At 38.8% G+C, this 17801-nt stretch overlaps 1 protein-coding gene across 1 annotated transcript in view; it reads left to right on the top strand.

Moving 5' to 3' along the window:
- Positions 1-17801, top strand: part of ULK4 (unc-51 like kinase 4) — a 566226-nt gene that overhangs the window by 134713 nt on the left and 413712 nt on the right. The window contains exon 18 of the mRNA XM_047099606.1: positions 12628-12755. Coding sequence (XP_046955562.1) covers positions 12628-12755 — 128 coding nt within the window. The remainder of the gene's footprint in view (positions 1-12627; positions 12756-17801) is intronic.

Below are 17801 nucleotides of genomic sequence, written 5' to 3'. Positions count from 1 at the left end.
TTTTAGTTTTACCTAGCCACTTTACTAGGCACTTGGAAAAGAAAGAGCACCAATTCTGTTTTTGGCATAATGCTTTTGGAGTTGAGTTCATAAATGCTACCTCTGTGAATATTTGAGAAATTTAAATGCTTAAAATGTAATACAATGCATTTTAATGTACATAAACCCTTATGAAGAGTATTCATCACTTGTAAGATTGTTTTCTTGGAGTTAATACACATTTTCATTTTCTTGATTTCTTATGCTAAAGTCTTATGTTGTATTCTTTGTCAGGGAGTTAAATCTGTTTAAATATAGATTTACTTTGTTAATTGCCATGAATTATGTTCTTTGTAAGTTAGAATAAGCGGTGTGTTGGGTGCCTGGGTGGCTAAGTAGGTTGAGCATCTGGCTCTTGATTTCAGCTCAGATTATGATCCCAGGGTCATGGGAGTGAACCCTGCATTGGGCTCCATGCTGAGTGTGGAGCCTGCTAAAGATATTCTCTCTCTCTCTCCCCCCCCCCATCTCTCCCTCTGCCCCACTAGCGCGTGCGCTCTCTCTCTCTCTCTCTCAGAAAAAAAAAAAAAGAATAAGGAATGCGTTACCTTGTTTATAAAACTTTGGATAGCTTTAAAGTAATACTAGACTTGTTACAAAGGTTCTCCTTCTAAAGTGACTGTCGTTTGTGTTCATTTTATTTGCTCGAAACTCATAGTTAGAAATTTAAACAAAATGAAAAAATGAATAACAACAAGTGTTGGCAAGAATGTGGAGCCAATGCAACTCTCATAGATTAGTAGAGAATAAATTGGTACAACCACTTTGGAAAATCATTTGACAAGCTCTGTTGAAGCCAAAGAGAGGACTACTCCTTGATCTAGCAATTCTGCTCTCAGGTACATACTCAAAAGAAGTGGATACATATGTTATTTGTTCACAAGAAGACATGTGCGAGAATGTCCATAGCAACTTTCCTAATAACAGTCCCAAACTCCAAGCGACCCAAATGTTCGAGTGGACTCATAGAGTTTTCTGTTTTCACCTAGAACATTTTACAACAGTGAAATATGCACGGCTTCTACGCATAACACAGCTGACTTTCAGGCCCTTATATTGAAGCCAGGCAAGGGGAATTTTTTTGACTTCCTTTTTTTTGTTGTTGTTTTTTGTATATCTTTGCTGTCTCCCCCTTTTTAAAAAAATTTTTTTTTAAAAGTTTATTCGTTTTTTAGAGACAGAGACAGAGCATGAGTGGGGGAGGGGTAGAGAGCGAGGGAGACACAGAATCCGAAGCAGGCTCCAGGCTCCGAGCTGTCAGCACAGAGCCTGATGTGGGGCTCAAACCCACAAACTGTGAGATCATGACCTGAGCTGAAGTCGGACGCTCAACCAACTGAGCCACCCAGGCGCCCCTCCCTTTCTCTTGATTGATTTAGTGCTTTATCTGTTTTGTTGATATTTTTCAAAAAGCCTGCATTTTGACCTATTTATCCTTTACCCATTTTTTGTATTTTCTATTTCATTACCTTCTGCTTACATATTTATTTTCTTTGATTTGTCTCACTTTTAACTTTTGGCTTTTTGTGTTGGGAATTTAGTTCATATATTTTTTCTTCTTTTACTTTCATTTACAGTGTTTTTTACAGGTTGTATTTTCTTCTGACTGTTCTAAATGCATCCTATAGATTCTGATAAATAGTGCTTTTACTATACATGAAAGCCTTGGATTGTGAGTAATTTGTTCTGTGAGTGTTCCACAAAATGACTAAATGTTTCTAACAAATTGTAGCTTGACAAACGAGTGATGTACAAGTAGTACGTGGTGCTGAATGACGCGTGATCATAACTGAGCCAATCGTTCTTGAAATTCACTTTGATATATGACTGCTTTGGATTACAAGCATGTTTCCAGAATAAATTATGCTTGCAAACCAAGGTCTTACTGTATTTTTAAGTTTTTCAATTTTGGCTTATATTTTTCTGTTTCCTTCAGGGCTTTTAAAAATAGTGTTTTAAGGGGCGCCTGGGTGGCGCAGTCGGTTAAGCGTCCGACTTCAGCCAGGTCACGATCTCGCGGTCCGTGAGTTCGAGCCCCGCGTCGGGCTCTGGGCTGATGGCTCGGAGCCTGGAGCCTGTTTCCGATTCTGTGTCTCCCTCTCTCTCTGCCCCTCCCCCATTCATGCTCTGTCTCTCTCTGTCCCAAAAATAAATAAACGTTGAAAAAAAAAATAAAAAAAAAAATAAAATAGTGTTTTAAAAATTTCCAGGTACAAGGATCTTTTGGATTGGTGTTTTATTAATTTTTAGTTTTATTTCATTGTGCTAATAAATATTTCACTTCTCAAACTATTCCCAAAAATAGAAGAGAAAGGAAGGCTGCCAAATTCATTCTGTGAGTTTCAACATTACCCTGATACCCAAACCAGATAAAGACAATGTATCTGATGAACATAGATGTAAAAATCCTCAACAAAATGTTAGCAAACTGAATCCAACAATACACTAAAAAAATTATTCACCACGACCAAGTGGGATTTACTCCAGGGACGCAAGGGTGGTTTATTATTCACAAATCAATCAACACGATACATCACATCAGTAAGAGAAAGGATAAAACCATATGGTCATCTCAGTAGATGCAGAAAAAACATTAGACAAAGTACAATATTCATTCATGATTAAAAATCCTCAACAAAGTAGGTTTAGAGGGAACATAGCTCAACATAATAAAGGCCATATATAAAAAACCCATTTCTAGCATCATACTCCATGGTGAAAAGGTGAGAGCTTTTCTGCTAAGATTAAGAACAAGAGGCCGTTCCTCTCTCTACTTTTATTTAACACAGAATTGGAAATCCTAGCCGCAGCAATCAGATAAGTAAAAGAAAAGACATCCAAATTAGTAGGGAAGAAATAAAACTTTCACTATTTGCAGTGACATGATACTATATATAGAAAACCCTAAAGACTCCACTAAACAACTCCTGGAACTGATAAATTAATTCAGAAAGGTCATTGGATACAAAATCAATACATAGTCCATAGTCCAGAAAGAGAAATTAAGAAAATTCCATTTTCAGGTGCACCAAAATTAAAATACCTAGGAATAAACTAAGGACTTATACTCTAAACTATAAAACACAAAAAAATGGAAAGACATTTCATGCTCATGAATTAGAAGAATTAATATTGTTAAAATGTCCATGCTACCCAAAGCAATCTACAGATTTAATGCAATATGTATCAAAATACCAACATTTTTCACAGAACTAGAACAAACAATCCTAAAATTCATATAGAACCACAGAAGACCCCAAAAGCCTAAAGCAATCTTGAAAAAGAAGAACAAAGCTGGAGGTATCACAATCCCAGATTTCAAAATATACTATAAAGCTGTAGTAATCAAAACAGTATGGTACTGGCACGAAAATAGACACACAGATCAATGGAACAGAATGAAGCGTCCAGAAATAAACTTGTGCTTTTATGGTCAATTAATCTACCACAAAGGATGCAAAAAACATACAATGGGGAAAAGACCGTGTCTTCAACAAATAGTGCTGGGAAACTGGATCACTTTTTATTGTTTATTTATTTATTATTTTTTGAAAGAGAGTAGGGGAAGGGCAGAAAGAGAATCCCAACCAGCCTCCACACTGTCGGTGCAGAGCCTGGTGCAGGGCTCAAACCTGTGAGCCATAGATCATGACCTGAGCCGAAATCAGAAGAGTTGAATGCTTAACTGACTGAGCCACCCAGGCACACCCCCAACCCCCCCACCCCCATTTTAAAAGTTTAATCTGGACCACTTCCTTACACCATACATGAAAATAAACTCAAAATGGATTAAGGACCTAACTGGGAGACCTGAAACCATAAAATTCCTAGAAGGAAACATAGACAGTCATTTCTATGATGTTGGCCCTAGAAACATTGTTTTATATATGTCTCCTCAGGCAAGGGAAACAAAATCAAAATAAATTATTGGGACTACACCAAAATCAAAAGCTCTTGCACAGCAAAGCACACCATCAACAAAACAAAAAGGCAGCCTACTGAATGAGAGAAGATATTTGCAAATGACCTATTCAATAAGGGCTTAAAAGCTAAAATATATAAAGAATTTCTACAACTCAACACCAGAAAACCCCCAAATAACCCAAATGAAAAAATGGACAGAGGACCTAAGAAGACACTTTTCCAGAGAAGACCTACAGATGGCTAACTGACCCATGATATGATGGCGCAGCATCACTCAACATCAGGGAAATGGAAGTGAAAACCACAGTGAAATATCTCACACCTGTCACAATGACTAGAATCAAAAAGACAAGAGGTGGGGATGTGAAAAACAAAAAAAAAGGAATCCTCGTGCACTGTTGGTGGGAATGAAAATTGGAGCAGCCACTGTGGAAACCATTTTAGAGGTTCCTCAAAAAAATTGAAGAATAGAACGACCATATGATCTAGCAACTTCAAAATTGGGTATTTACCCAAAGAATATGAATAATTCAAAAGGATAATGCATCTTTGTTTATTGCAACATTATTTACTATAGTCGAGATATGGAAGCAACCCAAACATCCATTGATAGATGAATGGATAAAGATGTCCGTCTCTCTCTCTCTCTCTCTCTCTCTCTCTCTCTCACACACACACACACACACACACACACACACACACACACACACAAGGATTGCTTAGCCATTAAAAGGAATGAGATCTTGCCGTTTGCAGCAACATGGATGGGCCTTAGCAGGTATAATGCTAAGTGAAATAAGTCAGAGAAAGACAAATACTATATGATTTCACTCACGTGGAATTTAAGAAAACAAGTGAAACAAGAGACAAAAGATACTTTCTTAAAGTTTATTCATTTTAAGAGGGACAGAGTGAGTGGGGGAGGGGCAGAGAGAGAGAAGGGGAGAGAGAATCCCAAGCAGGCTGCACACTGTTAGACCGGAGCCTGATGTGGCTTGAACTCGCAAACTGTGAGATCATGACCTGAGCCAAAATGAAGAGTTGAATACTTAACCGATTGAGCCACCCAGGTGCCCTGAAACAAAAGATAGTTTTAAATGCAGAGAACAAATTGGTGGTTGCTCGAGAGGAGGTGAGTGGGGGGATGGGTGAAATCTAAAAAAATTTTTTTTAAATTTTATGGGTTATATTAAGGTTTTCTTTGTGACCTTTTATATGGTCATTTTAAAGGAACATTTTGTGTGTGTTTAAGAAAAGGTACATTTTCTGTTATCTAAGTATAAAGTTTGATATATACCCATAACATCTAATTTGTTTATGTTATTTAGTCTTTTATATCCTTACTTATTTTTCTTCTCTTGACAGTCTTGGACTGAGAGTGGTGTGATAGTCTGTCTATCGCTCCTTACATCTTCTATAGTTTCCACTGTATAGAAGTGGTTGCTATGCTATTTTTTTTTAATCTTTATTTTTTTGAGAGTGTGAACAGGGCAAGGGCAGAGAGAGAGAGAGAGAGAGAGAGAGAATCCAAAAAAAAGCTCCAGGCTCCCAAGCTGTCAACACAGAGCCTGACACAGGGCTAGATCCCACCAACCTTGAGACCATGACCTGAGCCGAAGTTGGACGCTTAACTGACTGAGCCACCCAGGTGCCCCAGTGCTATTTATTTAAGGCATAGCATTCATTGCTGTATTCATTACTGTTAAGTGTTTGTTTTGAATGGTGGCCTTTAGCATTAAAGATGTTCCTTGTCTTGTTTACTTCTTTTTGGCCTAAATTCTGCCTTGTATAGGAGGAAGAATCATTATGTAACTCTTTGTATATTAGGTACACAAACACCATTCCTGCTTTGTATTCTTGTTGTTTGCCTAGTGTATGTATGTGTGTGTGTGTGTGTGTGTATATGTATGTATATATATATCACGAGGTATCTACATCTGTATTATATTCTCTCTGTGTTATATTTATCACTTTTATCACTTCTAACATTTATGTACAGTGTCAATCACCTTTTGGAATACAATTCTGTGAGAATTAACATATGCTTAGACCCTGTCGTTACTACCACAAGAAGGACACAGAACGATTACAGCATCCCAAAGGATGACACTTTGCTGCTCGCTTTTTAGGAAGACCACTTCCCATCCCAATCCCTGGCAATTACTGATGTCTTCTCTGCTCCAGAGGTTTACTTGTCCTAAAATGTTATGTAAATGGAACTATACTGTATGTAATCTTTGAGACTTGGTTTTTAAATGTAGTTGAGATTCATCCATGTTGTGCATATCAATAGTTTATTTATTTATTTTTTTTATTGCTGGGTAATATTCCATTATCTAGATATACCACAGTTTATCCACATACCCATTCAAGGACAGATGGCTTGTTTCCATTTTTTGACTATTAAGAAAACTCTTGTTGTCAACTTTGTGTGTAGGTTTTTCTGTGAACATATATTTTTATTCAACTAGAGTAATACTTAGAAGTGGAATGCTATATTATATATGGTAGGTGGGCGTTTAACAATTTTTTATCAAAGTGCCAAGCTATTTTCTTTTTTATTAAAAAAAATTTTTTTTTAATGTTTGTTTATTTTTGAGAGAGACAGAGACAGAATGCGAGTGGGTTAGGGGCAGAGAGAGAGGGAGACACAGAATCTGAAGCAGGCTCCAGGCTCTGAGCTGTCAGCACAGAGCCTGACGCGGGGCTCGAATTCACGAGCTGTGAGATCATGACCTGAGCCAAAGTCGGACGCTCAACCGACTGAGCCACCCAGGCGCCCCGAGTGCCAAGCTATTTTCTAGGGTGACTGTACCATTTTGCAGTCCTATCAGCAATGTATATAGAATTCTAGTTGCCCAACAACCTAGTCATTTTTCATTTGGTCATTCTAATAATTGCCGAGTGTCTCATTGTGATCTTAATTGGCATTATTGTAACGGACATTAAGCATCCTCTTGTATTTATTTGAATATCTGCGTAGGTTCTTTGGTGAAATGTCTGTTTAAATATTTTGCCCATTAAAAATGTTTTTGCTTCATATTGAGTTTTGAGAGCTCTTCGTATATTCTGGTTACAAATATTTTATGCCAGTATCTGGCTTGTGTTTTCTTACAGGGTCTTCCACAGAGGAGAGGTTTTAATATTCATGAAGTTCAGTTTATCAGTTAGTTCTTTCATGGTTTGTGCTTTTGGTGTCATATCTGAAAACTCTTCCTAGCCTAAGGTCATGGAGATTTTCTGGTTTGTTTTCTTTTAAGAATTTTATAGTTTTACACTTTTTATGCAGCGTATGACTTATTTTGTATGATCGTCATTTTTGTATATATGGTGCACGGAATGGATTGCAGTATTTTTTTTTTTTTTTTTTTTTTGCATGTAGCTATCCAGTTATTCCAGTACTATTTATTGAAAGAACTGTCCTTTTAAAAAAATATATTTTTTAAAATGCATATTTATTTTTGAGACAGAGCGGGAGGTGGGGGGGGAGGGGCAGAGAGAGAGGGAGACACAGAATCCGAAGCAGGCTCCAGTCTCCAAGCTGTCAGCTCAGAGCCCGACGCGGGGCTCGAACGCACGAACTGAGATCATGACCTGAGCTGAAGTCAGAGGCTTAACCAACTGAGCCACCCAAGTGCCCCTGAAAAGACTGTCCTTTACCCAAAATTCCCTTTTCACCTTTGTTTTTTTTTTTAGTCCGTGAAATTTGTGCTTTATTAGACAGTAGTGAGTCTGAAAGTAACACAAGGCAAAAAACTGCATTCTTTTAGTTACAGTTGGACAATTTGCAACATTTTAAAGGAGATGGAAAATGCCTATTTTGACAAGGCTTAGTAATTCATTCCATTGAAGTTCCATTGATGTCAGTGGCACTGTTACTTTGTACATGATAAGATACAGAATGTAAACATTTTGTACAAAATAGGATATTTTTAAAGGGTGCTGTGATAGTCCTACAGTTGGCCAGCCTATTTCCTTTCTGAAGAAAACCACAAAGTCATTTTAAATGTTTCTAGATTAAGAACTTTTCTATCTCCAGATCTCTAAAATTAGGACTGAAACCAATAATAAAGTCCAATCTCTTGCTTTGAGACTCATCCAGGATAAACTCAGACTGATTCATTTTGTTGTAAGCAAGACACAGCAAATTCAGAAGCCAATATGAAGTGCCTTACTTATTTAAAAAAAAAAACTTATTAATGTTTATATTTGAGAGAGACAGAGCTTGAGCAGGGGAGGGACAGAGAGAGAGGGAGACCCAGAATCCGAAGCAGGCTCCAGGCTCCAAGCTGTCAGCACAGAGTCTGATGTGGGGCTCGAATTCACGGGCCGTGAGATCATGACCTGAGCCGAAGTCACTTGCCCAACTGACTGAGCCACCCAGGCACCCATAGAGTATAAAACTGTAATAACAAATATTTTCAATGACAAAGGCTTCTAATTTTTAAAACATTATGACATTCTTTGGTTATGATTGATTACATTAATTATAGAAGTTTCTAACGCAATTACTTAGGAAGTTTCCTTTTCTAGGTTCAAGAAATGAATGCTTTAAGGTTAGAAAACAGTTAAATATAATATAGAGGTTTAACTACCCATTTTATATTTAATTAAAACCACGTTTTTCCTCCAGAAGACCTCAACCTTGATGTAAAACAAAGGATATGTAAATAAGCTTCAGTATAATTATAATAGTATTGCTAAGGCTTAGTTATCTTAGATTATTAATTATCTACTCTTGTTCTTGTTGCGTGTTAACATTTCCCCAACAAGCCCTGGATAGGGAAGTAAACATGAAATTCAGTGAAACTCAGGTTAATTAGATTTCCTACTTGTTAGCAATTGAGAAAATATTTGGAGAAAGAATGGCAGTATTGCGAGTGTCCAACAACTAGTCCTTGTGCATTGTTCTTCACCTCTAACCATTTTCTTGTCTGATAAAAGGTAATAATTTACCTTAGGGAATTGTGGGAATTAAACGAAATAATTGTACTTTTGTCTTAAGATCATTGACTTTGTTTCTTTGGTCTGTGTAACCTGTCATTTTGTCAATACCACATTGTTTTGATTACCGTAGGGTTTTTTTTTTTTTTAATGTCTTAAAGTCATTGTGTGGTTATGTATTTTTTTCCCCAAATTGTTCTGCTTGTGAGTTCCTTTGCCTTTCCATATAAATTTTACAAGTAGCTTGTCTATATCTACAGAAAATCCTGTTGGGATTATTTTGATTAGAATTGCAATAAATCTATGGGTCCCTTTGGGGGAAAATTGGCATATTAACTTGGAGGTTTTTTTTTTTTTTTGAATAGATGAACATGGAATGTCTCTTATTTATGTCTTTAACGTTTTTTCTTTCTTAATTTTTTAGAGTTAGCAGTTTAACAATTCTCTACCTTTCTTGTTAGTTTTATACCTGTATTTCTTTTTGTTGTTATTGTTAGAGTTATTGAAAAATGATACTTTAAAAATTTGCTGTTTAATTGTTCATCATTCGTGTATAGAAATACACCAGATCTTGCTAAACTTATTAGTTGTAGAAGCCTTTTTATAGATTCTTTGGGATTTTCTACATAGCTAATCACAACCTCTGAGAATATTTCTTTGATTCCAGTGTGAATGACATTTATTTTTCTTTCCTTATCACACTGGCAGTGACTTTCAGTAAAACACTGAGTGATGGGAATGCACATGGTTGTTTAATTCCCAGTCTTGGTGGGGAAGCATCAAGTGTTTCCCCTTTAATTTTGATGTTAGTTATAATTTTTCTCTAGATTCCCTTTTACAGATTGAGGAAGTTCCCTTCTGTTCTAGTTGGGTGAGTTTTTATCATGAATGCATGTTGAATTTTGTCAAACGCTTTTTCATCATCCACTGATAAGATCATGTGGTTTTTCTTATTTCGTCTGATGAATTACAATGATTGATTTTCAAATATTGAACCAGTCTTGCATTTCTGAGATAACCTTGACTTGTTTGTGATTTTTTTTTTTTTTTACTTTTTTTCTCAACGTTTATTTATTTTTGGGACAGAGAGAGGCAGAGCATGAACGGGGGAGGGGCAGAGAGAGAGGGAGACACAGAATCGGAAACAGGCTCCAGGCTCTGAGCCATCAGCCCAGAGCCTGACGCGGGGCTCGAACTCACGGATCGCGAGATCGTGACCTGGCTGAAGTTGGACGCTTAACTGACTGCGCCACCCAGGCGTCCCAGTGATTTTTTAATTTATACTTTTGATGTATTGTTGGACTCAACTTGTTGATATTTGTAGAGGATTTTTGCCTCTATTCCTGAGGTATATTGTCTGTACTTGTTTTCTTGTATAATTAACTGTTTGGAACTTTTTCATGTCTATAAATGCTTGTATAAGTATGTAAGTGTGTGTGTGTGTAAGTAGTTAGATACACGCATCTAATGTATTTATCTCCTGTAGCCTCTTCTAGATCTTTTCATCCTTTTTTGTTATTTTTTAAATATTATATTCATTTGGAGTTTGTTTTCAAGTCTGACATTCGGCCCTGCCTGCCACATACATGCACTCATTCTGTTAATTTTGGTTAGCTCAACATTCAGCAGAATGTTATTACATCACTTTTAAATTTCAGATTGCATTCCCATACATTGGGTATTCTGTCCATTTTTTTCTCCTTAAGGAGATCTCTCCTGGAGTCTTCTGACCAACTCCAATATGGGTAGGGTGCTCTCTGTGCCCATTTATAGCTATCACCCTGGAAATCATCTGGAGATTCCCTTTGCCTCTTCCTTGTGTTCAATATACTCTTTTCTTGGTTTATTTCCCTAGGGTGAGTGTTGGGGGTTATATAGAGGGATGGTGGTATATTAAGTGATTTGGGGAAGGTAATAAAAAACCAGATCATGAATAGCCTTGTATGCCATGATAAGGAATTTTGGCTTCATCTTAGGAGTTGCAGGAACAAGGTAGAATATTTTATAGGTGAATAATGTACTCATATTTGCTGTGGGAGAAGATCACTGTGGCTAAGATTTCCAGGATAGATGGAAGAAAGCAAAGTGAGATAAAACATGTTCTAGTAATCGAAAAATATGGTGTATTGCAATATAAGGCAACATCAATGGGGGTATCATTCTCATAGTAACAGGGGATCAATTGTACATGGGAGGAATGAGGAGTCAAGGAAGATGCTCAGGTTTTTCAAGCATGGTCTTGAGCTGATGATCCTCAGAGGGGGAGAATCATGTTTAGGGTAGGTTCTGAGCTTAGTTTTGGATGTGGAGTTCAAAGGATTGCAATATACCCTTCATCACATTCAGAAAATGTTAGCGTTTTACCATGTTTGCTTTATAGTTCCTCTTTTTGTCTTTCACCTTGTGCGTGCAAGTACATGTGTGACCAGTTTGAGAAGAGGTTGCAGACCTGATGCTCCTTTACTTGTAATCAGTTTACTGAATATTCCCTAAAATCAGGCAATGAATTTAAAAAGAAGTTAACATTTATTTAACATTAACTCATCTACATGACTTTTTCAGATGTCACAATCATCCCAGTTGTGTTCTTTGATGTGAAACAAAATTGCCAGATCTTGAATTGCAGTCAGTTATCATGTCTTTGAAGTCTTCTGTAATTGGGACAGTTTTTCAGTCTAAGACTAGTGGATCTTTGAGTGGTTTTGGAATTACGTGTTTGTGTGGGGGGTGGAAACAGATGACTCAAAGATTCCTTGGTGTTTATGGTTTTATTTAACCCAGGTGATGACTTAGCTTGATTATTTGGTTCAGGAATTAGGTGAGATTCATGCATAGATATAGATACGTAGGTATATCTCCATCCTTAAATAAAAGCATATGCCTGGCTGTAAATTCTTCTTGTTTGGCAATGCAGCACCCAATGTAAAAGGACAGTGGCATAGCAAAAGAGCTGCTTACATTTACCTTGGACGTAATGGTGTTACTGCTAGGTGCTTTCTTCTCCTAAGGACTGTTGGGAATTTTCACTCTTGCTCTGTGTGGCCATCTTGCTAATAATTCTGTGTTCCTGCCTGCTTATATTCATTAACTCTGTGTGTGTGCCTGCATTTCCTTTTTGCCTGTCATTAGGCACCTGAAACAAAGTGAAAATAATGCTAATGTTAGTATTTATCCCTCTGTGTTGTCTTATGCCTTTTGTTAAAGAATGTTATAGGAGTACAGGTTTTTCTTTTGTGTCCTGTATTGGGTATTTTATGTCTGTAGGACTTCAGGTGTGTAGACTAGATGTGTAGACTAGAGATGTGCTTTCTGTACATGCAGGTTTGTGCAGAGGTTCATGGGTACATGCAGTTGTGACGTCCAGTTCTCATTACTTATTGCCACCCTTACTGTTGGGTGGTTGGTTGATAAAGAGATGGATGGGCTTTGTTGTCCTATTGGCCTTGAATTCAATCCAACTTTGTGAATTGGTTAACTTTTCAAGGTTCATTTTTCTCTTTAGGAGTAATACTGTCACCTTGTTATGGCTACTTTCCAGGTTTAAATGAGATAATACATATTAAAATTTTGGTTAGACTCCCGCCCAAATTAAGAATGCAATAACAATAGTTGAAATTATTTTATTTTCTGCCATCTGTTTATTTATTGTAAACTCTTGACCTTGATAGTTGACTGCTCTATTTCATATTTTCTTACAAAATATTTTAATATCTTCCACAGGATTTTGTTTCTACAGTTATCCGTTTACTTGACAGCCCATCAACTTCGATTAGAGCAAAAGCCTTCCTCGTTCTTTTATATGTTTTGATTCATAACCATGAGATGCTGCTGCTCGGCTGCCAAGCAAGGTATGATTTTCTCTGATGGTTTCAATTTGGAACTTGTTTTACTTATTTATTTTTATTTACTTTTTCATTTATATCCAAGGTAGCACATAGTGCAATAATTTCAGGAATAGAATCCAGTGATTCATCCTCTACACATAATTCCCAGTGCTCATTCCAGTGAGTGTCTTCCTTAATGCCGCTTGCCCCTTTAGCCCATCCTCACACCCATGACCCCTCCAGTAACCCTCAGTATGTTCTCTATATTCAGGAGTCTCTTGTGTTTTGTCCCGCTCCCTGTTTTTATATTATTTTTGCTCCCCTTCCCTTCTGTTCATCTGTTTTGTATCTTAAATTCCACATATGAGTGAAGTCATATGGTATTTGTCTTTCTCTAATTTCGCTTAGCAGAATACACTCTAGTTCCATCCATGTTGTTGCAAATGGCAAGACTTCATTCTTTTGGTTGCCAAGTAATAGTCCATTTTGTGTGTGTGTGCATGTGTGTGTGTGGTGTATATGTATATATAGTGATTGCCAAGTAATACTCCGTTATGAGTGTGTGTGTGTGTGTATGTATATGTATATTTATACATAAAACTTCTTTTTAAAAAAAAATTTTTTTTTCAACGTTTATTTATTTTTGGGACAGAGAGAGACAGAGCATGAACGGGGGAGGGGCAGAGAGAGAGGGAGACACAGAATCGGAAACAGGCTCCAGGCTCTGAGCCATCAGCCCAGAGCCCGACGCGGGGCTCGAACTCCCGGACCGCGAGATTGTGACCTGGCTGAAGTTGGACGCTTAACCGACTGCGCCACCCAGGCGCCCCTAATTTTTTAATTTTAGAGAGAGCGTCTACTTGATGCTTACAAAGCTGTAATCAAGACAGTATGGTACTGGCACAGAGACCCACAAACAGATGGCCAACTAATCTTTGAGAAAGCAGGAAAGAATATCCAAAGGAGGGGCGCCTGGGTGGCGCAGTCGGTTAAGCGTCCGACTTCACCCAAGCTTTGAAATCTACTGTATTTCTGCAGAGCATCTACTACAGAATGAACAGGTAACCATGAAGTTAAAGAGGAAATAAAAAGTTCATGGAAGCCAATGAAAATGATAACATGATAGTCCTAAATCTCTGGGATGCAGCATAAGCAGTCATAAGAGGGAAGTATATAGCAATCCAGGCCTTGGTAAAGAAGGAAGAAAGGTCTCAGATACACAACCTAACCTTACACCTTAAGCAGCTGGAAAAATAATAGCAAATAAAACCCCAAACCAGCAGAAGACAGGAAATAATAAAGATTAGAGCAGAAATCATCAATGCTGTCGAAATAAAAAAACAATAGTAGAACAGATCAATGAAACCACGAGCTGGTTCTTTGAAAGAATTAACAAAATTGATAAATCCCTAGCCAGTTTGATCAAAAAGAAAAAAGGAAAGGACCCAAATAAGTAAAATCAAGAATGAAAGAAGAGAATCACAACCAACACTGCAGAAATACAAATAATAATAAGAGAATATTATGAGCAATTATATGCCAATAAATTGGGCAATCTGGAAGAAATAGATAAATTCCTGGAAACATATAAACTACCAAAACGGAAACAGGAAGAAATAGAAAATTGGAACAGACCCATAACCAGTAAATAAATTGAATTAGTAATCAAAAATCTCCCAAAAAGCTAGAGTCCAAGGCCAGATGGCTTTCCAGGGGAATTCTACCAAACATTTAAAGAAGAGTTAACACCTATTCTCTTGAATTGTTCCAAAAAATAGAAGTGGAAGGAATACTTCCAAACTCATTCTTTGAGGCCAGCATTACCTTGATTCCAAGACCAGACAAAGACCCCACTAAAAAGGAGAACTAGAGACCAATTTCCCTGATGAACAGGGATGCAGAAATCCTCACAAAGATACTAGCCAACCAGATCCAACAATATATTAGAAGAATTATTTACCACGATCAGGTGGGATTTATTAGTTTTAGTCGTAGTATTTCTTGGCCTCTATATACTTGATATTGAATTTTTTTTTCCCCTAGACTTTTCTAAGGGTTTAATTTTTCACTTAACACCATCATCTGGGAAACACCAACGATGCAGAGAAGACCTGTGGAACTGAAGCTGGTTGGTGGGAAATACCTGGAGTTTCCTAGATGTGAGGATAATCCAAGGCAGGGTGTTAAAGTTGGTTCTTGTTTGCATCTTTGAGAGGCATTCTTGACTGGTGGTTTGGTCATTTTTCATTTTTGTAAGATTCAGGAATGAGCCACTGAAGCCCAGACAGTCTACAGAAGTGGAGCAGGAGGTAGAGTCAGGAGGATTTCTGGAGTGGTCCTTTGCTGGGCAGATCCTCCGTCTCCCGGTGTCCACTTCCTTCCTCTAAAAGGAGAAGTTGTCCTGATGCTCCTGGGATTCCCTTCATGCTCTCATGCTTCCTGATTAACCTCTCCTGGACCAGTTCATGCTCCATTACACCTCAGAGGAACCTTGAATACATATGGATTTTTGAAGAATACCATATGGAATGTCTGTTTCTGGATCTAGCTTTCTCCTTATTGTAGAATACTCAGGAGACCCTAGCATTGCTGAGATTGATCTAGATTAGAGATTAGAAAATTTTTTCCTATAGAGATTAACTATGTTAGGATTTATGGGGTAAGATCCAAAATTGTGGCTATTATAGTTGTATTTATGTAACAAGAGAAAACAAATATCCACAATTTTTTTTATTGGTGAATATACTTCTATAACGAGAGAAAACAAATATCCACAGATTTTTAAATTGACATCGTAAAGAATATACTAACAAAGGAATATAGCTTTTTTTTTTTTTTTTTTTTTTTGGTAATACAGGTCTACAAATGAGAAGAACACAATTCTTTTTCTGAGGGATAGATAACATTTTGCTTAATTAGGGGTCAAAGTTAGCATCCTCCTCGTCAAATCAGTTGTAAATGTCAACGTTTGCGGTGATTACAAAATGTGTACGTTAGTGCTGATTGCTAGTGCAATTTTATGTACCTGATCTTTGAAAATTCCTTTTCCTGTAGATAGATACTAGTAGTCACATACCAGTGCTAGTTTATGAGCATGTAATTTTAATTGAGCATCCATCACTTGGAAGGCAAGATTCTTCCTTGGTATTTGCTGTTTAGTATGTCCTTAGGTTGCAGGTTAATCAGGTCTAAGTGGAGGGGATATAGAGGCTCCTACAGAGGCTTCTTTCTTTCTGTGTCTCAGAGATCACTGTCCAGCTTTGTTTCACGTCCAGCGTCTTGAAAACCGATGTTTCGTGTATTGTGCCTATTTTGTAGTTGGTTTATTTATTTATTTATTTACATTTATTTATTTTTGAGACAGAGCATGAACAGGGGAGGGGCAGAGAGAGAGGGAGACACAGAATCTGAAACAGGCTCCAGGCTCTGAGCTGTCAGCACAGAGCCCGACCCGGGGCTCGAACTCACGGACCGTGAGATCATGACATGAGCCGAAGTTGGACGCTCAACCGACCGAGCCACCCAGGCGCCCCTTGTAGTTGTTTTAAATGGGAGCATGCATCCTTAGTCCACTAGAGCCGAAAGTAGTAGTTGTTCTCGTCTACTTGTAAGGGTCTCTTTCCGCTGGATTCACTTCCTCTACTCTGGGTGTCTGCCATCATCTTCCCCAGGATAAATAACATAGATTCTCAACAGATGTTCTTACATCGTTTCTCGGATTCACAGTCTCATCTCCATAGAGTGACTAGAGAATCTTGTAGACAGTGTGAATCAGCTTTTGTTTCTTCCCTGCTCAGACTCTTCTGATAATATCCTGTCATCCTGAGATGATAGCCCTGCTCTTTACCATGGCCTACTCTGCCCTCCTTCCTCTAATCCCTCCCACCTCTTAGCCTGTGTCATCTTTGACATTCCTTGGCTCTCACTCCATTCCAGTTACGTGGTGTTTCTTGTTGCTTTTTGAACACAGTAAGCCTACTGTACTCACTGCAGGGCCTTTCCCTGGTGCTGTTCCTTGTGCCCATAATGCTCTTCCCCCAGATGTTTTCATGGCTGGCTTCCTCTGATCATTCAGCCTTCTGGTCACTTTAAGAATCTCTTCTGACAGCAACTCTGATCGCTCTGTCTCAAATACTCTTAACCCCAACCGCAGAAACTCTAACTGGAAGCGACTAGACCATTCAGACCGTCATAGCCAGGGCGGAACCATTTGGTCCTCTCAGAAAATCGCTGTGATTTCTGTGTGTCTGCTCTCTCTGGAGCAACACGGTGAGCAGGATGCGTGTAGAGAAGGAGCCTGGAAGATGAGGCTTAGCTTTGCTGGAGAGGTGAGGACGGGCTCCGTTCTTCCCGTGCTGTGTGGCAGAGATGGCTCGGTATCCTCTAAACCTCGGTGAACAGGAGACCTTGGGGCTTCGGCTTCGGCAGGTGCAAAACACAGACGCCTTCTGTGCGCGGTTGTGGGGGCCAGGCGTGCCTGTTCCCAGGAGATCTGGAGCAGGACTGAATGGGGGCCAGTCTGCCCCCGTCAGTGAGGCTGCAGGCCGATGATGTCATTTCCTCACTCCTAAAGAGAACAGCTCCCTCTCACCACCTGCTTCCTGGCCACGAGCTGTCCTGCTCAGGTGCCGAGTAGGTGAAGAAGTCACGAGTAAGCAGATCTGTCAGAGTCCGTTGAGAGAGACACTGTACTTGGAGGAGACAGAGCAAGAACAGGCAGCTCTTACTGGGGCAGAACGAACGGGACAGACGGAATGTCAGCAAACGAGTAATGGAAACTCTGTGGAGAGGCAGTTTGTGCAAGTGCGGTGGAGGAGCTGAACGAGCGTGGCCTCTGCTGGGGATGCTTTTCGTGCTTTGAAAGGCAGTGTGAAAGAACAGGCCGGAGCACACAGAGCCGATGGCAGAGACCCGGACGGGTCTGTGAAGACGGTAGGAGAGACCGAGCAGAGTTCCGGGAGACCTCACGTGCCCGCATTGCCAGGGGCAGGAGGGACCCGACGGCGGATTTCTAACTGGAGAGGTGTTAGCAGCCGTCTTCTGCTGGAACGTGCTCTCTTCTGCAGGTGG

The sequence above is a fragment of the Lynx rufus genome, unplaced genomic scaffold (genome assembly GCF_022079265.1).
Source record: "Lynx rufus isolate CCGP_SWC_20201006 ecotype Redwood Valley unplaced genomic scaffold, mLynRuf1.p SCAF_5, whole genome shotgun sequence".
NCBI classification, from domain to species: domain Eukaryota; kingdom Metazoa; phylum Chordata; class Mammalia; order Carnivora; family Felidae; genus Lynx; species Lynx rufus.
Note: the sequence above shows the minus strand (reverse complement) of the source record. Positions and strands in the feature narration are given on the sequence as shown.